Genomic DNA, 26,674 nt, shown 5'->3' on the forward strand with positions numbered 1-26,674 from the left:
TTGGGAGGATAATTATGTTGAGTACACTAATCAAATATTAATAATACACAAAATACAATTGACAAAAAAGTTTTTATTATTCAAACTCATCTCAAGAAGCCCAGCCACGAACAAAGCATAGTGTATTAAATAGTTCTACAAGCAAATTCGAGCAAACAACAATCATGCCATGATTGATTAAATTCTTAGGACATTTGTGTGTGTGTGTGTGTCTCCCTGGAAGACAAGTATTAAATTGTCAGTCCAGTACTGGTGATCCATGTTGGTCAGGAAAGGAAAAGAGTTTCAGTGGATTGTGTGATCATAGACATTGTCATTGTCATAGATATCTGTAAGGAGGAGAGAGGAGTTAAGAAAGGGGTTAACTCCTTGTACTTTTACTACTTTGCATATATACTAAACAAAACTATAAACGCAACATGCAACAATTTCAACGATTTTACGGAATTACAGTTCATATAAGCAAATCAGTCAATTGAAATAAATTCATTAGGTGATAATCTATGGATTTCACATGACTGAGCAGGGGTGCTTCCATGAGTGGGCATAGGCCCACCCACTTGGGAGCCAGGTCCAGCCAATCAGAATGAGTTTCCCCACAAAAGGGTGTTATTACAGACAGAATTACTCCTCAGTTTCACCCTTACAAAAAAAGATTACAGTTTTGAAACTGTAGTAAAGGTGCAGTAACTGCAGTCGACTGTGGTATTTTGGACGCAGTAACTGCAGAATAATTGCAGTGTACTGCAGTTGAATTGCAGTTGAACTGAAGTTATACTGCACTGTAACTGCAGTTACACTGCAAAATTACTGCAGTTAAAAAAACAGTGTTATTTTGGACGCAGTATTTTCCTGCATACTGCAGTCATATTGCACTCTAACTACAATTATACTGCAGTGTGCTGCAGTTATACTGCACTCTGACTGCAATCTTTTATCATAAGGGCATCAGCTGTCCGGGTGGCTGGTTTCAGATGATCCTGCAAGTGAAGAAGCCGGATGTGAAGGTCCTGGGCTGGCGTGGTTACACGTGGTCTGCGGTTGTGAGGCCGGTTGTACGTACTGCCAAATTCTCTAAAACAACGTTGGAGGCGGCTTATGGTAGAGAAATGAACATTAAATTCTGTGACAACAGCTCTGGTGCATATTCCTGCAGTCAGCATGCCAAATACACGATCCCTCAAAACTTGAGACATCTGTGGCATTGTGATGTGTGACACAACTGCACATTTTAGAGTGACCTTTTATTGTCCCCAGCACAAGGTGCACCTGTGTAATGATCATGCTGTTTGGTCAGCTTCTTGATATGCCACACCTGTCATGTGGATGCATTATTGTGGCAAAGTAGAAAGGCTCACTAACAGGGATGTAAACAGATTTGTGCACAAAATTGAAGAGAAATAAGCTTTTTGTGCGTATGGAACATTTCTGGGATCTTTCATTTCAGCTCATGAAACATGGGACCAACATTTTACATGTTGCATTTATATTTTTGTTCAGTATATATTACATGAGCTCATCTGGGGTCTGTGACTCCTGATGTTGTGTCCCAAAGCAAGATTCATATCACTTCAGAGTCAAAATATAAATGTATTTACAGTAAGCATAATTCATTGAAAAATAACTTACCATTAATATGATCAACATCATCGTAAACATCCTCCCCTTCCCTGAAAAGGAATATTGAAAACCATATTAACCAAAACATTATGACAGTTGTCAGCAGCAAATTATTATACCAGTGACTGACTAACAGTGACTATGGCTATTCTGAATCCATATTCTACCAATAATTGTGTTGAATAAATATATAAGAAACCTACGCCTGAAGAAGAACACCCCTGGGCACATATCCATCTGTGAGAGAAAGAAAATGAATGAACAATTAAAATAATGACACTCATGCTGACAAAAGTAATCAAAACAGGGAATTTTCTGCAATCTCTAATTGATTAGGCTGTAGCCTAATCAGATATACAACTGACTTTTACAGAAACTTTTCACAAGAGGGCGATCTATTCACATACATTTCCCCTGCTCATTGCGACACAGGGCTTTCTTGTCACTGGTGAGTTGAATTATCTCCAGGATCTCTCCTTGAACCACAGCTAGATCCTTCCCTCCTGCCTTCTTGATGCTTGCGTCAACCATCATGCAGTGTAACACCTTAATCGGTCCCTCAAACTGACAAAACAAAATAAAAGTTATGTTTATTTTTTCATATGACTTGGTAATGTCATATTATTAGGCGACTAGTGATTGTGCTTTCAGAGTAATGTGTGCACATGAATTGCGGTAAAAGCTATTTTTAACAGTTCAACAGATTTGCAAGAAGAACAAACTAAGATTTACCTTAAACTTTTTTCTGAACTCTTGTTCGTCTTTCTCCAGTTTCTTGCTCATTTTTGGATTTAGACTGGAACATAAAGACAAACATGTCCTTTTTTGTCTGATCACAAAAGTAGTTTTTGTCCTCTTTTAGTAGCCAACTTTCTTATTTATGCTTTCTTATTGTTAGCCATTAGCAACTACTTTATTTATATACAGTGCAATACATGCTCTATGCAACAGACAAGTTAAACTGTATACAAGCTTTGATTTTAATATTTTAAGTAAACATACAGGGAAAGTTGGCAAGCTATTAAAGCAACACCACACTATGAAAAACCCCAGACAGAGGAAGGCATTTGACTTACCGTACTCTCCTGTGTATCGGAAAAGTAAAACAAATTATAATAATATTTCAAAGATACTGTATATGAGGAATACCTTATTTCAGGAGGTGGAAGGGGGAAGTCATTGTTCATTCCTTGCACATCATCGTAGTCATCTTGAGAGAGAGAGTATAACATAAGCATACTACATGAACAACTTAATGGAAAATGGTCATTCACAGCTCCACTTACCTTCCTCCTGAGTCGTGCTGCTGTAAGAGAGAAACATATCAATTATATCAATCACTTGCATTCAGGTTACCCTGTTTCAATTACAGACAGAGTTGAAGTAACATGGTGTATTTGTGCTTGCGAGAGCTACCTGTTCATGTTATCTGAGGAGTCAACATCATAATAAATGTCATTGTCCTCAAAAGAGACGGGAGGTGGAGGTGGTGGTGGTGGCAGTGAGGGGTCAGGGGCTCTGGACAGTTTGAGTTTACGTTTCACTTCCTCATAGTCCACATCCACACATGTGTTAATGATGTAGCCATCTGCAAAGTAACACTTCATTACTGTTTTTTGGTAGCTTCAGGTACACGAAATGTGTGGTTTTCAGCATTGTCACAGCAAATATGGACCAAGTATAAAATATGGAACATATATGGAATTGTTTAGGGACAGATCAAAATTTACTGGAGTGGGGGGTGGGGCTTGTCCAACTCCAGGTGTCATAAGAAAATGTACCCCCTCCCTCCCCAATGTAAACTTTTTTTCCCCCTTCTACTGTAAACAAATATGCACACCCTCCCTCCTCATAAAATGAACTCTAAAATAATGATTACCACCACAAATAATAACTGTAGCAACCCTGTGTTTATGTGGATATTGACTTGACCACTTCAGCATGGTTTTGTAGCACAGTTGATGCCAAGCAGGGCTGCGGGCCAGAAGGTTGAGGGTTCGCTGACCACCACAGACGAGCTCACTCTCCCTGCCTGTCTCATTACACTATGATGAGAGCTGGCTGCAGACAATGATCAGCTAGGGGGAAATCACATTTCCAACATTTTGATGCTCCATTTATAATTAGGTTTCTGTGCCAATGCACCACACACAACCAATAAGCAACACATAACTGCATACCGATTACCGACTTCGAGCGCTTCATCATGGTTTGCATTTCAACACCACAATCAAATAGAGTATGTCAATCTCAACAAACAGATAATTCATCCCTCCCTTATCAGTATCGAAGGCTTGGCTTGACAATCTCAGAATGTCAATCAACTTTTTGGTGTTTTGTAACAGATGTCTCTTTCCATTCATCGAATGGCTGGGGCGCAGCTTGGATGCTTGAATGATATTAGAGTGGAGGGGATGAACATGCGCAGGCAGCCTACAGTACAAGAGACTTGAAGTAGCCTAATCAGATGAAAACATTGTGATTAGTTGTGTTCATGCCACTCATAAAAGGTGGTACATTTTAAAAGTTAAATTACAAATATTTTGGCTATATTGAAGGTTAGAGCTAGAGGTCGAGGAATAGCTCTCCGAGGCAGAACGTGTGTTTAGCTTTCCTGAATAACTGGGCATGCTGGGAGCATAGGCCTATGTGGCCACTTGGACGACTTGGGAGAATGATGACCCGCAACAGACAGTGCATCAGTATCAGAAGTAAAAATACAGCTAGACTGTCCAGAATTGATCCAAATGGAATGAAACATTGAAATAACAGGGCTTTTGCGCCATTATTGAAATTACATTTTCACTGCAGTTTACAGCCTAGAGTAGAATTGTACAGAATAATTTTTTTTATTTAAAAAATATATATATTTAGTCTTTATTTAACTAGGCAAGTCAGTTAAGAACAAATTCTTATTTACAATGACGGCCTACCCCAGCCAATCCCAGGCGACGCTGGGGCAATTTATCACCGCTCTTGTGAAACAGCCTGGAATCGCAACCAGGGTCCGTAATGACACCTCTAACACTCAGATGCAGTGCCTTATACCGCTGCGCCACTCAGGAGAATTGTACTAACTTAAGAATTATAATGCAATATTCTTTGCACTGCGGTGTTGTAGGCTATTCTAGGTACTAAGAAGGATAATTGTATTGTTCCCAAGGCAATATAAATGTCATTAACTGTAAAACGAATAAGTGAGGTGAGCCAGCAAAAAAAAAAGATATACAGTTGAAGTCGGAAGTTTACATACACCTTAGCCAAATACATTTAAACTCAGTTTTTCACATTTTTTCACAGTAAAAATTCCCTGTCTTAGGTCAGTTAGGATCAACACTTTATTTTAAGAATGTAAAATGTCAGAATAATAGCAGAGAGGATTATTTATTTCAGCTTTTATTTCTTTCATCACATTCCCAGTGGGTCAGAAGTTAACATACACCCAATTAGTATTTGGTAACATTGTCTTTAAATTGTTTAACTTGGGTCAAATGTTTCAGGTAGCCTTCCACAAGCTTCCCACAATAAGTTGGGTGAATTTTGGCCCATTCCTCCTGACAGGACGGGTGTAACTGAGTCAGGTTTGTAGGCCTTCTTGCTCGCACACGCTTTTTCAGTTCTGTCCACAAATTTTCAATGGGATTGAGGTCAGGGCTTTGTGATGGCCACTCCAATACCTTGATTTTGTTGTCCTTAAGCCATTTTGCCACAACTTTGGAAGTATGCTTGGGGTCATTGTCCATTTGGAAGACCCATTTGCAACCAATCTTTAACTTCCTGACTGATGTCTTGAGATTTTGCTTCAATGTATCCACATAATGTTTCTTCCTCATGATGCCATCTATTTTGTGAAGGGCACCAGTCCCTCCTTCAGCAAAGCACCCCCACAACATGATGCTGCCACCCCCGTGCTTCACGGTCGGGATGGTGTTCTTCGGCTTGCAAGTCTCCCCCTTTTTCCTCCGAACATAATGATGGTCATTATGGCCAAACAGTTCTATTTTTGTTTCATCACACCAGAGGACATTTCTCCAAAAAGTACAATCTTTGTCCCCATGTGCAATTGCAAACCATAGTCTGGCTTTTTATGACGGTTTTGGAGCAGTGGCTTCTTCCTTGCTGAGCTGCCTTTCAGGCTATGTCGATATAGGACTCGTTTTACTGTGGATATAGATACTTTTGTACCCGTTTCCTCCAGCATCTTCACAAGGTCCTTTGCTGTTGTTCTGGGATTGATTTGCACTTTTCACACCAAAGTACGTTAATCTCTAGGAGACAGAACGTGTCTCCTTCCTGAGCAGTATGACGACTGCGTGGTCCCATGGTGTTTATACTTGCGTACTATTGTTTATACAGATGAATGTGATACCTTCAGGTGTTTGGAAATTTTCCAAGTTGTTTAAAGGCACAGTCAACTTAGTGTATGTAACTTCTGACCCACTGGAATTGTGATACAGTGAATTATAAGTGAAATAATCTGTCTGTAAACAATTGTTGGAAAAATTACTTGTGTCATGCACAAAATAGATGTCCTAACCGACTTGCCAAACTATAGTTTGTTAACAAGAAATTTGTGGAGTGGTTGAAAAACGAGTTTTAATGACTCCAACCTAAGTGTAGGTAAACTTCCGACTTCAACTGTATATATAGAATAAAATAAAAGTTGAACGTTCAAATCAACTTAAAGCATCTACAAAATGAGTTTTGCAGCGACACAGTTCGAAAGGAAGTCTACAGCTGAATTGTTTCCTTTTACTGTTTGTGATTCACAAATGATTATTCCCATAATTTGATGAACCGTGATTTAACCGAACCCCCAACTACTACAATGGCGAAGCACATAATTCGGTTAGTGAAAAATTATTGTTAAAAATAATCGATTCATATGAATTAAAGGAATCACTATTTTAGTTTTCACTATTTTGAGAAACGTGAAGAGGGAATCCGTTATACAGTAAATTAAATTTGTAGTCTAAACAAGATCAATAAGATCGTTTTTTGAGCTACGTGTCTCCTATCAGCTATTCCTCTATGTTCTTGTGGATTTATATGGAAAATGTGTGCAGATTTGAATGATTTTATGTGTGGTATGATTGCTAGTTAACCTATTACAGATCTGAGCAAATTATCCACCTACCACTATTGTCACTATGTATAAATGGGCAAGATAGAGTTGACTGTATACTTGGGGCACAGAAAAGCATAGTGCTTAAGGGAAGTACCAAAACACCTTGATAAGGGAGGTGCATGCAAGCAGATGAGGAAATGTGGTATATGATGTGCAAGTAGAGATACTGGGGTGCAAAAGAGCAAATAAATAACAATATGGGGATGAGGTAGTTGGGTGGGCTATTTTATAGGTGGGCTGTGTACAGGTGCAGTGATCAGTAAGCTGCTCTGACAGCTGATGCTTAAAGTTAGTGAAGGAGATATAAGTCTCCAGCTTCAGTGACTTTTGCAATTCGTTCCAGTCATTGGCAGCAGAGAACTGGAAGGAAAGGCGGCCAAAGAGGTGTTGGCTTTGGGGATGACTAGTGAAATATACCTGCTGGAGCACGTGCTACGGGTGGGAGTTGCTATGGTGACCAGTGAGCTGAGATAAGGCAGGGCTTTACCTAGCAAAGACTTAGATGACCTGGAGCCAGAGGGTTTGGCAACGGATATGTAGCGAGGGCCAGCCAACGAGAGCATACAGGTCGTAGTGGTGGGTAGTATATGGGTCTTTGGTGACAAAACGGATGGCACTGTGATAGACTACATCCAATTTGCTGAGTAGAGTGTTGGAGGCTATTTTATAAATGACATCGCCGAAGTCAAGGATCGGTAGGATAGTCAGTTTTACGAGGGTATGTTTGGCAGCATGAGTGAAGGATGCTTTGTTGCGAAATAGGAAGCTAGGAATAGGAATTCTAGATTTAATTTTGGATTGGAGATTCTTAATGTGAGTCTGGAAGGAGAATTTACAGTCTAACCAGACACCTAAGTATTTGTATAGTAAAACCTGCAAAATGGGGATTGTAAACAAGCAAAAATATATACTACCGTTCCCTGTGCCCATTAAAAAAAATCACATAACCCTCCCCAAATCAAAAAAAATAAATTTTACAACCCCCCCCCCCCCCCATAATTTGGACCAGCCACCTCACCCCATTAAATTTAGAACCGTCCCTTAGTTCTATAGAACTTAACAGTGTTTTACTTACAGGTGCCAGTCTGTGTGCGAGCTAGCCACATGCCCCCAGGATTGTTCTTAACCCGTAAGATCTCCACGCTGTCTCCCTGCCGAACAGTTAGATCCTGCTTGCCCCCCTGCCAGTCATGTCGAACCCTGGCCATATGAATGACCTCTATGTGCCCAGTCCCCAGCTGTGGAAGGGTACAAACAAACACAGAAGGTTGTAAAGTGGTGTTTTTAGACTGCAGAGATGAATGAGATTTATGTTCTGCATGTGATATTGCATTACAGTATTTCTATATTTGGCAAAACACCATATGTAAAAGGCTCACAGAGATGTATTACAGGTGTGTTCCAGAATTCCCAACCTGGTCTCAGACGTAACATAGTAAACGTAAATCCGGGACACTTAAATTAGTATGATATGTTACGTTTGGTATGGTTACATAAGACAGATGGCTAATTAAGGCTTAACTTAACTTTTTAACTACTTACTACTTTTTAGCTTTGCATTTACTTAGCATGTTAGCTAACCCTAACACTAACCTTAACCCTTTTAGCTAACGCTTCCCCTAACCCTAACCTTAACCCTTTAACCTAACTTCTAAACTTAACCCTAACCTTCACCTTAATTAACCCCTAGCCTAGCCAGCTAGCTAACGTTTGCCACCTAGCTAGAATTCGTAACATATCATATGTTTTGCAAATTCGTAATATATTGTACATTTTGCAAATGTAATATGAATTGTAATTTGCAACATATATATAAATACATATAAATACATACCATACGAAACGTAACATATCATACTAAATGGAGTGTCTTGGATTTACATACAGAATAATGAGAAATGCTCTGAGACCAGGCTGCAGCACCATATCCAAAACACTGGTATCAAATGTAGCAAGTGTGTTATGACAAACATTACTGTTTGGGGGGATTTATGGATTTGTTCGCGCATGGAAATGTGGCATATCACCTTGAATTTCTTTCTGTATTTGTTTTCCCTTTCCAGTATTTCCTTTTGCTCTTTCCTCTCCTGCTCTTTCTGCCGCCTCAACTCTTTCTGTTTATTCTTATCAGAACTTGTGGTTTTCACCTCCTCTTGGTTGCCTCTGAGATGGCAAAAGACAGAGACATTAACGGGTCAGTGATTATTTGAAGTGGACAGCTATTACGCTTATATAAACATGTTTTAACAGATATGTGAGTATCCAAGTGTTTTTTTTATTATTAGCCTTGTGATATTGGCTGTTTAAAGTATGCTATGCCAGACATTGAGTTGTCTACTTGTAAGACAAGCATAAACCCAATATATCACGTACTGTATGTAGGCAGGGGATCAAAGTTGTATTTCAATACTATACTTACTTATCAATCATATCATAGACCTCACTTTCATCGCTCCCCTGCAGCCAGGAATAAGAACATAGATGTCATGAAAAGCATGTGTATCAAGAACAGTATTTCAGAAGTAATTCAAAAGCAGTGTTCTGCACTGATGGTCACTGATGGTAAACATGAATTCTGTTTTCCTATTCTTTCACCTTATCTATTTGTGAAGAACTATTTTCATTCCAGGAGTCTGTAGGTGAAATAGCAGAAAATATAATTCATGACATGCATGAACAAGTGATGAACATGTAAAATACATACATTATGGGATGATGGATTGAGAAACTATATGTGTATATAATTCAAGCTTTCACATAAATCATACATTCACGATTTAAGAGTCATCATGATTCAGCCCTAAATTCACAATAGCTAGTGAATCTCTTGCATGTGTTCATGGTAATATAGTAGTTATTTTCAGACATACCACTTTTGTCCCAGCTCCCTGGGTGTTTTGGGTTTGGGGGAGGGGGAGGTGGTTTTACATATAGGCCTAGGCCTATGTCATCATATTCCCCCTGGTCATCCTCGGAATGTCTAACGAGACAACAGGAATCAGAGGGAAAAAATACTTACGTGAAAAATGTGGCTTTTTTGTTCCTGCAAATCCAGTTGCCTACAGAGTAATCACAATTTGTGTTCATACTATCACTCAACATTTAACACTCAACACTTGACATTTCAAGTGAGCACACTTACACAGGGATACACTGCCGTGGTAGGCTGCTGGGCTTGGTTGGGAGTCTTGAGGGGCCAGACAGACTGACTATTCCTGGAAGAGACTTACTGCTGCCACCTGAGGAAAAGAAACAACCTGCACTGTAGGTCTACAGTAGGTCTTCACCAACTAATTCAATATTAACATATATATTGAAGGGCAATGCTCTGCACCAGCAGCAGCAGTCTGAGAATGTCTTTTGATCATTCATTTCTTACAGAAGATACTGTTCCGCATGTATACAGTAGGTAATTCAAAAATACTTTTTAGAGAGAGACGTGTTGAGGTTTTAACTGGTAACTAGATAAGGCACACTGCATATTATACAGGTTGCAAGTGAACAGATACCTTTCTTGTGTCATTATGGTGCTTACTGTAAGTCCGTACATGTATTCAAATAGAATAGACACTGGCTGGAATGCGGTTTTAACCAACCATCATCAAGGATTAAACCCACCCATTGTATAAATGTATTCAAAACAGTCAGTTTTCCATTTTACACTTGTACGGAAGGGGGGCTTTTTCAAAGGAAATTAAGGCCTAGATTGTCAGACCCACACTAGCCGACACCCACATAATGGTTGTTTTGGCGGTGTCAGAGGTGGAACTGCATTAGAGCTGTCAAATCCAGAAGCGGCTCCCGGCATTATACCTAAAGCGGAAATTGCCATTGGCTGCATGAAGTCGCATTAAGAGAAATGCCATGCAGCCTTGTTTACAAGTTCGAACAGTGGAATATGAGATGTAATTACTCCTCGATTAGGCTGATAGAAATCCTCATTATTTAGTTTAAAGATTTTCAATTTGGGTGTCATTATTTGTATATAGCCTACACTTTCTAGTTCTAATACGATTGGGACGGTGTGGCTTTGTGACACTGGCCACACGAGCAGACGCTTGTCACGATTTCCGCCGAAGTCGGCCCCTCTCCTTGTTCGGGCGGCGTTCGGCGGTCGACGTCACCGGCTTACTAGTCACCACCGATCTATGTTTCCCTGTTCGTTTTGTTTTGTCTTAATTATACACACCTGTTTTCAATTCCCTGATTATGTTTCTTATTTAACCCTCTGCTTCCCTTTCTGTCTTGTCCGTGATTGTTCATGTTTAGTGGTTGTTGGAGGTGTTTCTCCCAAACCTGTTATTTTGCTGTGGGAGAATTTTCGATTGTGGTTTTTGAGTAAACACGTTTGTTTGCACTTATCCCTGTGTCCTGCGCCTGACTCCGCTACTTCTCCAAACGAAAGCGTTACAACGCTGTGATTCGACAGCTCTATAGCAGTTACACCTAGCCTGGCTGACGCAACCCAGGTCACTCACAGCGCAGGGAGAGCTGTGACCACATTGGTCTGGAAAGGAGGCTGTTTGCTAATGCAATATTTGCTCAGAAATTGTGCGATGGGTTAAATTGGTTCTCTCAAATATGTTTTTTCCCTGGGGGTTTGAAGTGTGTGTGTGGCTGTGCATGTGGGTGTTTGATTGAGATAGACACAGAGGAAACCCAACACAGCCCCTTTCCTTATCGACACATTGTGCCAACAACATCAAGGAGTCATACCAGACTCTGGTCAGGAGGACTTCGGGAATTACAGTGCGTTCAGAAAGTATTCACACCCCTTGACTTTTTCCCACATTCTGTTGCGTTACAAAGTGGGATTAAAATTGATTTAATTAAAAAAAATTGTCAACGATCCACACAAAATACTATAATGTCAAAGTGGAAGAAAAATTCTAACATTTAAAGGAAATGTTTATGGAAAATAAAACAGTAATATACAGTATCTTTATTAGATAAGTATTCAACCCCCTGAGTCAATACATGTTACAATCACCTGTGGCAGCGATTACAGCTGTGAGTGTTTCTGGCTAAGTCTCTAGGAGTTTTACACACCTGGATTGTACAATGTTTGCCCATTATTATTAAAAAAATTCTTCAAGCTGTCAAGTAAGTTGTTGATCCTTGTTAGAAAGTATTTTTGAAGTCTTGCCATAGATTTTCAAACCGATTTGTCAAAACTGTAACTAAGCCACTCTGGAACATTCAATGTCATCTTGGTAAGCAACTCCAGTGTAGATTTGGCCTTGTTTTTAGGTTATTGTCCTGCTGAAAGGTGAATTTGTCTCCCAGTGTCTGTTGGATTTTGCCTGTGATTAGCTCTGTTCCATTTATTTTTATCCAAAAAGTATTTTTCTTAAAAAAAAATCCCTAGTCCTTGCAGATGAAAAGCATACCCATAACATGATGCAGCCACCACCATGCTTGAAAATATGAAGCGTGGTACTCACTGTACTGTTGTGTTTGATTGTCCCTAAACATATCGCTTTGTATTCAGGAAAAAATGTACTTTCTTTGCTACATTTTTTGCAGCATTATTTAAGCGACTTGCTGCAAACAGGATGCATGTTTTGGAATATTTTTATTCTGTTACAGGCTTCCTTCTTTTCACTCTATCATTTAGGTTAGTATTGTGGAGTAACAAAACTAACTTGCCTGTATCTTTGTCGTGACTGGGTGTATTGATACACCACCCAAAGCCTAATTAATAACTTCACCATGCTCAAAGGGATATTTTTTATTACACATCTACCAATTCGTTCCTTTCTTTGTGAGGTATTGAAAAACCTCCCGGATCTCTGTGGTTGAATCTGTGCTTGAAATTCACTACTCGATGAGGTAGTCATTCAAAAATCATGTTAACCACTATTATTGAACACAGTCCATGTCACGTCCTGACCCTTGGAAGAGGTCATTTTCCATAGTAGAGTGGTCAGGGCGTGACAGGTGGTTGTTTTGGGTGGTTTTGGGTTTTCTGTTTATATGTGGACTTTTTCTAGATTTCTATTTCTATGTTTTGTTTTCTATGTTTTGGCCGGGTATGGTTTCCAATCAGAGGCAGGTGTCTATCGTTGTCTCTGATTGGAAGCCATACTTAGGCAGCCTGTTTTTCCTTTGGGTTTTGTGGGTAGTTATTTTCCGTTTAGTTGTAAGTATCTGACGGAACTGTCTGCTGTCATTTTTTGTTTAATTTGTAAAGTGTTCATTCTTTTGCATTAAACGACAAGATGAACATATTCCACGCTGCACCTTGGTCTACTCATTTTGACGCCTGTGACAGTCCATGCAATTTACAATGTGATTTGTTAAGCACATTTTTACTCCTTGAAATAAATTCATTAGGCCCTAATCTATGGATTTCACTTGACTGGGAATACAGATATGTAACTGTTGGTCACAGACACCTTAGGGGTGTGGATCAGAAAACCAATTAGTATCTGGTGTAACCACCATTTGCCTCATGCAGTGCAACACATCTCCTTCACATAGAATTGATCTATCTGTTGATTGTGGCCTGTGGAATGTTGTACCACTCCTCTTCAATGGCTGTGCGAAGTTTCCGGATATTGGCAGGAACTGGAACACACTGTTGTGCAAGTCGATCCACAGCATCCCAAACATGCTCAACGGGTGACATGTCTAGTGAGTAGGCAGGCCAGAACTGAGACATTTTAAGCTACGAGGAATTGTCATATCAAATTTTATTGGTCACATACACATGGTTAGCAGATGTTATTGTGAGTGTAGCGAAATGCTTGTAAATTGTGTACAGATATTTGCGACATGGAGCTGTGCATTATCATGCTGAAACATGAAATGATGGCGGCAGATGAATGGCAAGACAATGGGACTCAGGATCTCTTCACGGTATCTCTGTGCATTCAAATTGCAATTGATAAAATGCAATTGCATTTGTTGTCCGTAGCACCCGTCAGTAATTGCTAATAACCCATCTGCAACCGCTGATAAAGTGAAAATCTGAGGCCTGCACCCAACCCTAACCTGCAAATACAGAACAAATGCGCTATAAGCTACAGTCAGACAGCAGAACGATTTTCTGACAGGGGGTGCAGGATTTTTTGTTGCCTGATTTAAATATGTTTCTGCTTATAATTTCTGACATTTTGGTAAGCTATTTGTTAGTCAACTTGTCTATAATTAGACACAGTTAGATTATTTTTTGTCATTATATTATATGACAGAGACCAATAAGGACAAATTGTCTGGGGTAGTGGTCTCAGGAGAACGCTGTGACATCACAATGGGACTAGGTGGCGTTATGCTGATGCTGGAGGGGTGTGATGTTCTATTGAGGGAATCGTGTGTGTCCCCAAATGGCATTCTATTACCTAATATAGTGCAATACTACAAAAGGTGTGCACTATATAGGGAAAAGGGTGTAATTGTCACGTTCTGACCAGTAAAGGGGTTATTTGTTACTGTAGTTTGGTCAGGACGTGGCAGGGGGTGTTTGTTTTATGTGGTTCGGGGTTTGTTGGGCTATGTGTTTATGTAGATGGGTGTTTGTTTAGAGTGTTCTGGGGTTTTGGTTAATGTTCTATGTTAGTATATTTCTATGTTCTAGTCTTTCTATTTCTATGTTTAGTTGATGGGGTTGACCTTCAATTGGAAGCAGCTGCTCTTCATTGCTTCTAATTGAAGGTCTTATTTAAGAGGGGTGTTTTTGTCATGGGATTTGTGGGTAGTTGTCTCCTTGTTCAGTGTCTGAGCACATGACAGGACTGTTGGTGTCGTTCGTTGTGTTTGTATACGTGTTTGGTTTTTCCTTCTTTTCACCAATTAAAGAAGATGAGTATACACATTCCCAATGCACCTTGGTCTACTCCATACGATGACAAGCGTTACAGAATTTCCCACCACCAACGGACCAAGCAGCGGGGGAAGGAGCAGCAGAGGAACTATGTGGACTACAAGGAATCATGGACATGGGAGGAAATTCTGGACGGGGCTGGACCATGGCACCAGGCTGGTGAATACCGTCGCCCACCGGAGGAGATAGAGGCAGCCAAGGCGGAGCGGCGGCGGTATGAGGCTTTATACGTGCCGATTGGGAAGCACGAGAGGCACCCCCAAGATTTTTTTTTTGGGGGGGCACACGGGTAGTTTGGCTGGGCCAAGGGTGAGCCCTAAGCCAACTCCCCGTGCTTATTATGGGGAGCATATGGAGTGGAGAGCGCCGGAGTATGCGGAAGTGCGCACGATCTCGCCCATGCGCACGCACAGTCCGGTGCTAGCGATCCCAGCCCCTCGCAAGTGCCGTGCTAGAGTAGGCATCCAGCCTGGAAGGAGGATGCCTGCACAGCGCATCTGGCCACCGGTGCGCCTCCTAGGCCCAGGCTATCCTACGCCTGCTCTATGCACGGCAACCATCAGGCCTCTGCACAGCCCAGTTCGCCCTGTGCCAGCACTCCGCTCGTGCAGGGCTGCTATTACCATCCAGCCAGGACGGGTTGTGCAGGGGGTGCGCTCCAGACATCCAGTGCTTACCCATGGCCCGGTGTATCCAGTTCCTGCTCCTCGCACTAGCCTTGGGGTGCGTGTCTCCAGTCTGGTACCTCCACTACCAACCCCACGCACCAGGCCTCCAGTGCGTCAGCCCAGTCCTGCTCCTCGCACTAGCCCTGTGGTGCGTGTCCTTAGTCTTGCGTGTCCTAAGCCAGCCCCACGCATCAGGCCTTCAGTGCGCAGTCCCCGTCCAGAGCTTCCGGCAACAGTGCCTCGTCCAGAGCTTCCGGCAACAGTGCCTCGTCCAGAACTTCCGGCGACATTGCCCCGTAGAGAGACGGCCCACAGTCCGGAGCCAGCAGAGACGGCCCACAGTCCGGAGTCGCCCTACAGTCCGGAATCGGCGCAGCGAGAGTCGCCCTACAGTCCGGAATCGGCGCAGCGAGAGTCGCCCTTCAGCCCGAGGTCTCCAGCGACGCGCATCAGCCCGAGGTCTTCAGCGATGCGCCATAGCCCAGTGACTTCGGGAGGGGTAATATGTAATGGGTATTTAGCGGGGGTGGACAGGTTAGGTTGGGGAGTAAGGCCGGAGCCTGATCCACCTCCATAGTAGGTGGGTTGGGGAGGGGGGGGGTGTAGCACAAGAACCGTCGGTGACGGTGGCCACCCTCCCTTCCCTCCCTTTAGTTTGGGTTTATTTTTTGGGGGGGTTATTTTTGTGTTTTTTGTTTAAGGTGCACACGGGGTCTGCACCTTTGGGGGGGGTTAGGGTTAGGGCAGCTGCTCTTCATTGCTTCTAATTGAAGGTCTTATTTAAGAGGGGTGTTTTTGTCATGGGATTTGTGGGTAGTTGTCTCCTTGTTCAGTGTCTGAGCACATGACAGGACTGTTGGTGTCGTTCGTTGTGTTTGTATACGTGTTTGGTTTTTCCTTCTTTTCACCAATTAAAGAAGATGAGTATACACGTTCCCGCTGCACCTTGGTCCAATCATTACGACACCCATTACAGTAATTTATGACATAACAATTGAGTGCATTTGATTTAGGCTTAATTTTGGCACACTACAATGATACACTCCGTTCATAGTGTTTCACTTGATTTAGAACTTGTCCCATTTGGAATATAGAATGAATGTTACACTCAGTCCATACTTCGTGAGCCAAATTGCATGCACCCATTGAACTGAAGTTACATTGGCTTTATCCAAAATGGCAATCGATTCCCTATATTGTGCACTAGTCAAAAGTAGTGATATGGTGCCCTTTCCGACGCAGACATTGACTGACCGAGGGCTCCGGAGTGGCGCAGCGGTCTAAGACACTGCATCTCAGTGCTAGAGGCATCACTACAGACCCTGGTGTGATTCCAGGCTGTATCACAACCGGCAGTGATTGGGAGTCCCGTAGGGTGGCGCCCAATTGGCCCAGCATTGTTAGGGTTTGGCCGGGGTAGGCCATCATTGTAAATAAGAATTTGTTCTTAACTGGCTTGCCTAGTTAAATAAGAAAGATATATATGTCGTCCTAGAAGACTAAATAAACCCTTGCTCAACAGAATAATGTCATAGATCAATAGAATTAATGCTTCAATATAGTTGTCATCGGTAAAGTTTTCAGTCATCTTTCACGGAGCAAAGACGTTTAGGGACTGGGGAGAAAATACAGTAACACAAAAAAAAAACTAACAGGAAAGATTTCCTGTGCAAAGTGTCTAAATGATATCAGTTTGACTGGTTGTAAGGGAAAAAAAGTCAAAACGACCCATCTGATAAGATTTCAGTTAATCTTCGATGCATATTTTATGTGGTTAAAATACTATAAGCTTTTATGATGAAGACTGCACCTCTACAGATGGTATCTAATTGAGCATTGCATTCTCTCAAGATGCATAAATAAATAAATCATATTTCTCCACTCCTGTTCCCAAGTCCAAATTTTGTCTACTTTTGGTGTATCGTTTTACTGCAAGAAATGCTTAATTATGCAGGAGTTATTATTAAGGCTATGTGAGAGGTTATAGACCTACAGTCAGTGTCCAGATTTAAGTTTCCATTTACCCAATCTAAACAGTAGGCTACAGTTCCCTTGACATGCCATAGGCCTATTAAATAGTCCACAAATGTTGAAGTCTCGTCTTGTGACTGTCGAATTTGTATAGTGCCTCACAATCATCACACATAACATAACAGGTGTTGTGCCGAAAATCTCCTCCCTGACAGAATTCCTCCCCCCTTTGCGTTCTTCATTGCTGCGACTTGCTTGCTAGTTGAGATTTCTGCTCTTCACTCCGTTGTCAGTTTAGCCTACATTTCACTGACCTTAGTAGCAGAAAGCATTTTTGTCTGCAGTTCAGTTTGGATATTTGTTTCAAGTGTATGTGGCGGTTCTAACTTGTATGGCGCCCTGGGCGAACCCCCCTTCAGCGTCCGCGCCCGCCCACAACCGGGGCCACCCCCGGCAAGATGCGGTCCTGGGCGGCTGCCCATGTCGCCCGTACCTAAATCCGCTACTGAATTTTGTATTCGTCTATAAATAAATCTCTTTGCCAAAATTCGTCATCTCTCTCATGTCTTATTCGACTAGTATTTTTGAAAGTGTAATGATAATAATTCAGCCATAATTGTTTTCCTCCCTCTATGTTTAATATAACACACATACATTAATTATTCATTTTGGTTGCCTATCCTGACGTGAAGTTTGTTCTGTAGAAAGTATTTGACTCTGATGTGTGTCACAGAAAGTATTTAACTCTAGCCACAAAATTAAGGAAATTAGAGGGGGGGGATTCTGGCAGGGGGGAGATTTTCGGCACAACACCGGCACTGCTATCATCCTCTTTTACCACTTCCCAACATATTTTCCAAACATGACTTCTCTGGCCCTCCCTACTCTTTATTTTCAACTCTCCTTTTGCAGCTTTTGTCTTATTGCATTAAACTTCGACAATGTCCTTTTTTTACCTCCCTGGTTGATGTTAACTTTTTCTGCCTGTTCCCAAAAACCATTATTTGTCGATTGGCTGAGTAGGCTATTTGGCGAGTGTACCGTTAAGCCCTAAAGTTTAGATTTACACCATGCCCAAACCAGACGTGTGCCTGCGTACGCGTGCACCATTGTGCTCAAATTGATTTTGTCCCCCCACACCAAAGATCAGGACACACAGGTTGAAATATCAAAACAAACTATGAACCAATTATATTAATTTGGGGACAGCTCGAAAGAATTAAAAGTTTAAGGCATTTTAGCTAGCTTACAGTTGCTAGCTAATTTGTCCTGGGATATACACATTGAGTTGTTATTTTACCTGAAATGCACAAGGTCCTCTACTCCGACAATTAATCCACACATAAAACGGTCAACCGAATCGTTTCTAGTCATCTCTCCTCTTTCCAGGCTTTTTCTTCTTTGGATTTTATAAGGCGATTGGCAACTAATTTTCATAAGGTATATTACCATAACTGACCTCAGTTCATTTTTCAATCACCCACGTGGGTATAAGCAATGAGGAGATTGCACGTGGGTATATGCTTCTATAAGCCAATGAGGAGATTGGAGAGACAGGACTTGCAGCGCATTCCGTGCCACAAATAGAATCAACTTTGATTTTAGTGCCTGGCAATGCAGTCGCTCGTTGGCGCGAAGCAACCGGTGTGGTCAGAATGTTATACACTAATACCCTATAGCCTAAAATAATGAACGACAAACCTCAATGTAGCTTATATAAATTGCACAATAATTATATATTTGTTGATTTTTTTAAAGGTATTGTTTCTCTTTATTCAACCAGCCCACCACCCACCCTTCAGCCAATATTCAATGACCCCTAAACCCATCCGCCCCGTGGATATAACCGTGGGGACTGCGGGTTATGAGTCAACCCGCGCACGCTACTGCCCATACCATAACCCCACCGCCACCATTTTTTTAACAATGTTGAAACCTCTGCAAACCGCTCACCCACAAGACGCCATACAATTGAAACCGGGATTCATCCGTGAAGAGCACACTTCTCCAGCGTGCCAGTGGCCACCGAAGGTGAGCATTTACCCGCTGAAATCGGTTACAATGCTGAACTGCAGTCAGGTCGACCCTGGTGAGACTGTAATGATCATGTTGTTTAATCAGCTTCTTGATATGCCACACCTGTGAGGTGGGTGGATTAACTTGGCAAAGGAGAAATGCTCACTAACAGGGATGTGAACACATTTGTGCACTAAATTTGAGAGAAATAAGCCCTTTGTACATATGGAACATTTCTGGGATCTTTTATTTCAGCTTATGAAACATGGGACCAACACTTTACATGTTGCGTATATATTTTTGTTCAGTATAATCTCAAATGTTCTTCTAACAAAATTCCACTTTGACATTATGGGGTATTGCGTGTAGATCACAATCAATTTAAAAAGCAGGCTGTAAAAAGTAAAGGGGTGTGAATACTTTCTGAAGGCACTGTAGGTGTTAGCCAAACTAAGTTACACCTGCGCCGGTGACCGCTTGATCTGATCTAGGCCCAAGCTGCTTACCTTCAGTCTTCCTTAACCCTGGGTGCCCTGCAAGGTGTGGTGCCCTGGTGTTTCTCTGATGGGCCTGCAGGTTGACGTGGGGGGGTCGTCTGGGCTTTATGGGTCTGGGGCCCTCAGAGGGCAGGGTCCTTCTCAGGGGGGTTACCTCTGTCAGACTCCTCTGGCTGGGTAGGGAGGGTGGCGCTGGCTTGGAAGAGGCGGTGGGTACTCCCTTGTGCGTTAGCATCATATTCTGCAAGCGCTCTCCTGTGACCCTCACCTTCTCTAGCCTGTCAGTGTCTGAGGGTGGGGGTAGAGGTCGGGGCAGCTCCTTGGTGGCTCCATGGGGGCGGTGTGATGGTGGAGGGCGGGGGAAGACACCATGAGGCTTGGGGATGGTGGATATGCCCTCCAGTTCAGCCCTTACAGGTCGTGGTGGTAGTCTCTGAAGGTCGGGTGTGGAGCTTGATCCAGAAAGTAGTGGTGTGGGAACCATAGGCATCAGTTTATGTCGGACCCCTCCATTTGCTGTAACACCGGCATCTGCCAACAACTGGCCTCCTCTACCAAATCCTGGCAGTGGAGATTTTGGAGAAGTACTATCTTGGCTACTTGCCATGTCAGCCTTGGCATGGAACCTGGCCCTCAATGCACGAACATCCACACTCTCCCCCTGACACAGATACAGCAAGGTGAGAATGCGGCTCAGTTTGTAAGCAGGAAGTTAGCAGAATAGCAAAAACAAGTGCAACCACCCCCACACGGATTTCTTTCTTCACACACCAACACTGAGGCATCATTCGAATGAGGGAATGCACACGTCAAATCACTAGCGGTTCCTGATCCTAGCATCATTACTGCCACTAAAGGACACTATAGGCTCAATAAATTACTTGCTCTGACCAATATAAAGTCTCTCTCAAGCACCAGAGTGAAAACTCAGGTACAAGTCTTTCTGAATGTGCTACTATCAGAGAAAGCTGATAAAACTGAAAGCTATTATTTTCTTTGAGACACAGAGAGATATTTCAATAGATGTGTGAATAGTGTTCTCTGAGGCACATTTGACATGTTAGGTGCAACCAAACCAAATGTCACATGCAAGTGAAACTACCAAAGAGCCAGTAAGGGAAGATGTTCTGAGATAGAGGTCATGGCACAGTAATCAATTAGGTCAGATTGTCACAGACAGTGCACTTTTATGATCAATGCTACTTCTCTGAAAAGTTTAGAAAAACCCACACTCAAAAATCATTACTTCAAGAGCAAAGATCTTTGCTGAATAAAGAGTTAAAAGAATAATACAATGAAGAGAAACAGGAAGTAACTACAACCACACACCTATTCACCTCGTGTATCACTCTGCAATGGTTACCATAGAAAATGCAGTAGCAGTCATAAATGGGCCAATGAGGTGCATGCTTTGCTAGAGATATTTTTCTTGTGACACACAGAGGAAATAAGAAAGACCTGTCTGTGGACCACAACAGATGGAGCCTATCTGGCATTGTTCTCAAGCACTTGCTTACTCAAAACAGAACTGCATGCCCTTTAACATGATCATTGCCTCCAGAACTTTCCAAAATTGTCTGAAAGAGTTCACATGAGTTATTAACATATAGTTTGTTTATGGCATAGGTTAAAGGAAAATGTGATACCAAATAACAAAACACAGATTAAACAAATATCTAATCTAATAGGAGAGAAGGTGTGTGGATCCATTGTGTGTGGTATGCTGAATGTTAATAATTAACTGGTTATAACAGTGATCAATAATTCCTCTCATCACTGACTGAACCACCACTTCTTACACAGAGAAATAACAACCAATCAAATAGCTTGAGTGCAATGTTTAAATGATCAACTTGAGACATTTACAAACTGAAAATATTATTTGCAGACTATATCCTGATGATCAATTCAAACTAGTCCCTTGAAATAACATTATTCAAGACATTATTTCGTTTTTTAGGTACTTAAATCTAGGCTAATTCTCTTCACATCGTCAGCATTTAAGTTTGTACATTTTCGTTGAATCTAAACAAAAATGTATTAACATTTTTGAATTGGAGAACAGTGAAATCAATCATGTCCAGTCTAATAAGTGATTATTGTGTCTCATAAGAGTAGATGTGAAAGTCACTCTTCAACCAAAATGAGATTGGGGTTGAACATATGGTTTATAGATGCTCGAGCCATTGACATTTCATTTCACGCATGTATTTGTAGAAGCGCAAAAAATGCGACCTCAAATAAGAAACGCGACCTGTTAGAGAATACGGGCTACAAAACATGTCATAGACAGTAAACGATTGTTATAGCCTATATATATGCTGTTTAATATTCATCCTTTGCATGTTTTTCCTGTGTCGTTTCATCAATATTTAAGTGATACTTTACCATCTTTATCCGTTTGGAGTTTAACTTAAATGTAGATGTAAATGAAGTGGTCCATGTTGAACTGTGTCATTCAAGGATGCTGCGCGACACTGTTCCGTCTGTTACACAACGGATATCTCCAATGCTAAATCAGGAAATAGGTGGGGCGGGTGACAAGAGTTCATTTATATCACGGTAAAAATGTGAATCTGAAGGTTAATTATAGGCTATGGATTTTTATTATGAAATGCATGTGATACACAACAGTCATTTATTTGAATGACTGTCTTTTGACTTGATTACCATTTACGAAGCTTCTGTTCTTTTAGAAACACTTTTTTTTGTAGGCCTAATACCATTTAATCAAAATTGGAGATGAGATACTCATAAATGTATTTCACCTTCATTACTAGATTAAAAAAAATCTGACAAACATGATTTATGAGCACTCATCATGCGTCATTATGAGATCCACAGCGTGCATGGATTTCACTTTCTGGAACATAAACAACCACTTTACCTTGTTTACATAAATGGACAAAATATAAAATTCACATTTCTCAGAATTGTAAACAAGTTCGGCTATGAGATCCCTCCAAAACGAAAGCATTTTAATGTAATTTTCATACAGCTTACTTATTCAGCTAATAAGCTCATTCACAAAAAGTTGTACAGACTACTGAACAACCTACAAATAGAATTGCCGTTGAGCTGAAATTCACAAATGTACAACATGATCAAAAAGCAATGTAAAACCGTACGCTAGTAAACAGATTCATACCAACAGTCTATAATGGTCCGTGTACAGTATATCGAGGAAGTATTTATCCTACATTTACCAGGATGACAGAATCATTTCACCGCTCATTATCCTATCATGTAATTATGCTACTAAGTATTGGAAAGCCAATGCCAAGCACACAGACATGAAGATAACAGCATTAGCTCATCCCTGGGCTGGTTTGTTGTTGGAGGTGGGAGAGACCGGCTTCTGCTGGAGTCCCTCTGCCCCGTAGGGCGTGTAGTTGAGGGCAGAGGTTGGATAGCTCTTTGTGTTCGGAAAAATAAGATTGGATTCTCGTGTGGCTCGGTTGGTAGAGCATGGCTCATGCAACGCCAGGATTGTTGGTTCGATTACCACGGTAGATCAATACGAAAAGTCCATAGATGTAGTTTTAATTACTGTAAGTCGCTGTAGTATAAAATGTTCAATTGAGTCGAGTATTGCACTGTGCATATGAACCAGAACGTAATTATTGTCCGCTTACCAACTGGGACATAGCTTAACACGTATGTCAGTGAAGCAGATTGTTTGGTCTGGATGGAAATTCACATTTCAAATTCGTAAGAACGGGACCAAGGCGCAGCGTGTGTAGAGTTCCACATCTTTATTCCAAAGTGAAACTACAAGCAAAAACAAATAAATCAAATAAACGAACAACTAAACGTGACTAGATGGTGCACAAACACAAAACAATATCCCACAAACACCGGTGGAAAAAATAGCCACTTAAATATGATCCCCAATTAGAGACAACGATTACCAGCTGCCTGTAATTGGGAATCATACGGAACACCAACCTAGAAAATATAAACTAGAACACAACATAGAAATATTAAACTAGACTACCCCCTAGTCACGCCCTGACCTACTACACCATAGAGAAACAAGGGCTCTCTATAGTCAGGACGTGACACAATGATATAAAACTTGTATAATTCCAACATTCCTTGAATATAGGTTATGTTGAAGTGTAGTCCCAACGTGGCCTTAAAGGCAGCAAATATTATCATTAGAATATCCCTTTTCTATTATTTTTTATTTTACCTTTATTTTACCAGGAAGTGCTCATTGAGATTTGAAATCTCTTTTTCAAGAGTGTCCTGGCCAAGATAGGCAGCACCAAGTCATCACACAATTAGACAAAAACTACAGGTAATCTAGTAAAACAAACATAGAATTCACAGGAGTTTAACAAAATCATAAAACAGAAAATTAAAAACATTGACAAGGTCAAGCAATCAGCCTCAAAATCCTTCATCAATGATTTAAAAAAAAACAAGTTCCCATGAAAGTTATGTCAAACTATAGGATACTTGCCAAATTTTGACCTTCATTGCACTACACTTTATTACGGGGGATAGGTTCAGTACATGTCATTGCATTCTGTATCAGAAAGTAGGCTGGCTCTCTCTTAAATTTTGAAGAATAATGCACTGCTCTCTTTTTGTTTATGAAGCCCTCTTGTTCAAACTTCCGCCATCCCTTAGGTCTCCACTGAGTTAGTTAGATCTGTCTCCACTGAGTTATGGAGATCTGCATTTAGTTTTTTTGCGCCTTACTTGTAGAATGATCTCCAGAACACTGTAAGGTTGGATGTTTTGGTTCCATTAGGGCAGTTCAGAAGGCTGGTTGATTACTTTTTTAAACTGAGGAATGTGTTTGTTTTTCATGATCGTGTTTTGTAAGATGCTTTTCTGAATATTGTATGTTTTTAATAATAATAATTTAGTGGGTGCTTATATCTGTCTATTTCACATATGTAGAACTGTGTATTAATACACTTGTCTAAATTGGAAATGTGTTTTTTACATATCCCAAATCCCCCTGAGACACCCTCACAGAGTGGGGTCACGGCCACTTGTGTACAGGGCTCCCTTGCAAAAAATTCTAACATCTGTAAAGAAAAAAATATATATATATATTCAAACCCCTGGGTCAATACATGTTAGAACCATCTTTGGCAGCAATTACAACTGTGAGTCTTTCTGGGTCTCTAAAAGCTTTGTACACCTGGATTGTACAATATTTGCACATTACTCTTTTTTAAATTCTTCAAGCTCTGTCAAGTAAGTTATTGATCATTGCTAGACAGCCATTTTCAAGTCATGCCATATATTTTCAAGTCGATTTAAGTCAAAACTGTAACTAGGCCACTCAGGAACATTCAATATCACCTTGGTAAGCAACTCCAGTGTATATTTGGCCTTGTGTTTTAGATTATTGTCCTGCTGAAAGGTGAATTTGTCTTCCAGTGTCTGTTGGAGAAAAGACTGAAACAGGTTTTCCTCTAGGATTCTGCCTGTGCTAAGCTCTATTCCGTTTCTTATCTTAAAAAAACTCCCTAGTTCTTGCCAATGACAAGCATAGCCATAACATGATGCAGCCACTACCATGCTTGACAATCTGAAGAGTGGTACTCAGTGATGTGTTGTGTTGGATTTGCCCCAAACATAACACTTTATCCAGGCTGCATCACATCCGGCCGTTATTGGGAGTCCCATAGGGCCGAGCACAATTGGCCAAGGGTCGCCCGGTTTTGGCTAGGGTAGGCCGTCTTTGTAAATAATAATTTGTTCTTAACTGACTTGCTTAGTTAAATTAAAAAAATAAAAATATTCAGGACAAAGTTTATTTCTTTGCCACATTTTTTGCAGTTTTACTTAAGAGCCTTATTGCAAACAGGATGCATGTTTTTGAATATTTTATTCTGTAAAGGCTTCCTTCTTCTCACTCTATCAATTAGGTTAGTATTGTGGAATAACTATAATGTTGTTGATCCATCCTCAGTTTTCTCTGTAACTGTTTTGGCCTCATGGTGAAATGCCTCATGGTGAAATCCCTGAGTGGGAAAGATTATTATTATTATTATTATTTTATTTCACCTTTATTTAACCAGGTAGGCCAGTTGAGAACAAGTTCTCATTTACAACTGTGACCTGGCCAAGATAAAGCAAAGCAGTGCGACAAAAACAACACAGAGTTACACATGTGATAAACAAACGTACAGTCAATAACACAACAGAAAAATCTATGTACAGTGTGTGCAAATGTAGCAATGTTAGAGAGGTAAGGCAATAGCTGCGAAATAATTACAATTTAGCATTAACACTGGAGTGATAGATGTGCAGATGATGATGTGAAAGTAGAGATACTGGGGTGCAAAGGAGCAAAAAATAAATAACAATATGGGGATGAGGTAGTTGGGTGTGCTATTTACAGATGGGCTGTGTACAGGTACAGTGATCGGTAAGCTGCTCTGACTGCTGATGCTTAAAGTTAGTGAGGGAGATATAAGTCTTCAGTGATTTTTACAATTTGTTCCAGTCATTGGCAGCAGAGAACTGGAAGGAAAGGCGGCCAAAGAGGTGTTGGCTTTGGGGATGACCAGTGAAATATACCTGCTGGAGCGCATGCTTCGGGTGGGTGCTGCTATGGTGACCAGTGAGCTGAGATAAGGCAGGGCTTTACCAAGCAAAGACTTATAGATGACCTGGAGCCAGTGGGTTTGGCGACGGATATGAAGCGAGGGCCAGCCAAGGAGAGCATACATGTCGCAGTGGTGGGTTGTATATGGGGCTTTGGTGACAAAACGGATGGCACTGTGATAGACTACATCTAATTTGCTGTGTAGAGTGTTGGAGGCTATTTTGTAAATGACATCGCCGAAGTCGAGGATTGGTAGGATAGTCAGTTTTACGAGGGTATGTTTGGCAGCATGAGTGAAGGATGCTTTGTTACAAAATAGGAAGCCGATTCTACATTTCATTTTGGATTGGAGATGCTTAATATGAGTCTGGA

The 26,674-nt window shown here is 41.1% G+C and overlaps 1 protein-coding gene across 2 annotated transcripts; it reads right to left on the bottom strand.

Moving 5' to 3' along the window:
• Positions 1–58: 58 nt before the first annotated feature.
• Positions 59–22,230, bottom strand: si:ch73-40i7.2 (FYN-binding protein 1). 2 transcript variants are annotated; one of them, XM_014149319.2, is made up of 16 exons: positions 22,114–22,230; positions 19,735–20,386; positions 9,891–9,987; positions 9,619–9,728; positions 9,344–9,381; positions 9,168–9,205; positions 8,776–8,911; positions 7,824–7,986; positions 3,037–3,208; positions 2,907–2,926; positions 2,770–2,830; positions 2,353–2,416; positions 2,028–2,184; positions 1,824–1,857; positions 1,630–1,670; positions 59–329 (listed from the first exon to the last, which is right to left on the bottom strand). In XM_014149319.2, exons 1-16 carry the CDS (start codon positions 22,114–22,116, stop codon positions 286–288), a joined length of 1,830 nt encoding a protein of 609 aa, XP_014004794.1. In that variant the 5' UTR covers positions 22,117–22,230; the 3' UTR covers positions 59–285. The 2 variants fall into 2 exon arrangements, with proteins under 2 accessions (XP_014004794.1, XP_045553242.1); XM_045697286.1 differs by having other exon boundaries at positions 2,907–2,923; positions 22,114–22,183.
• Positions 22,231–26,674: the final 4,444 nt, after the last annotated feature.

Source organism: Salmo salar, chromosome ssa16 (genome assembly GCF_905237065.1).
Source record: "Salmo salar chromosome ssa16, Ssal_v3.1, whole genome shotgun sequence".
Classification (NCBI taxonomy): domain Eukaryota; kingdom Metazoa; phylum Chordata; class Actinopteri; order Salmoniformes; family Salmonidae; genus Salmo; species Salmo salar.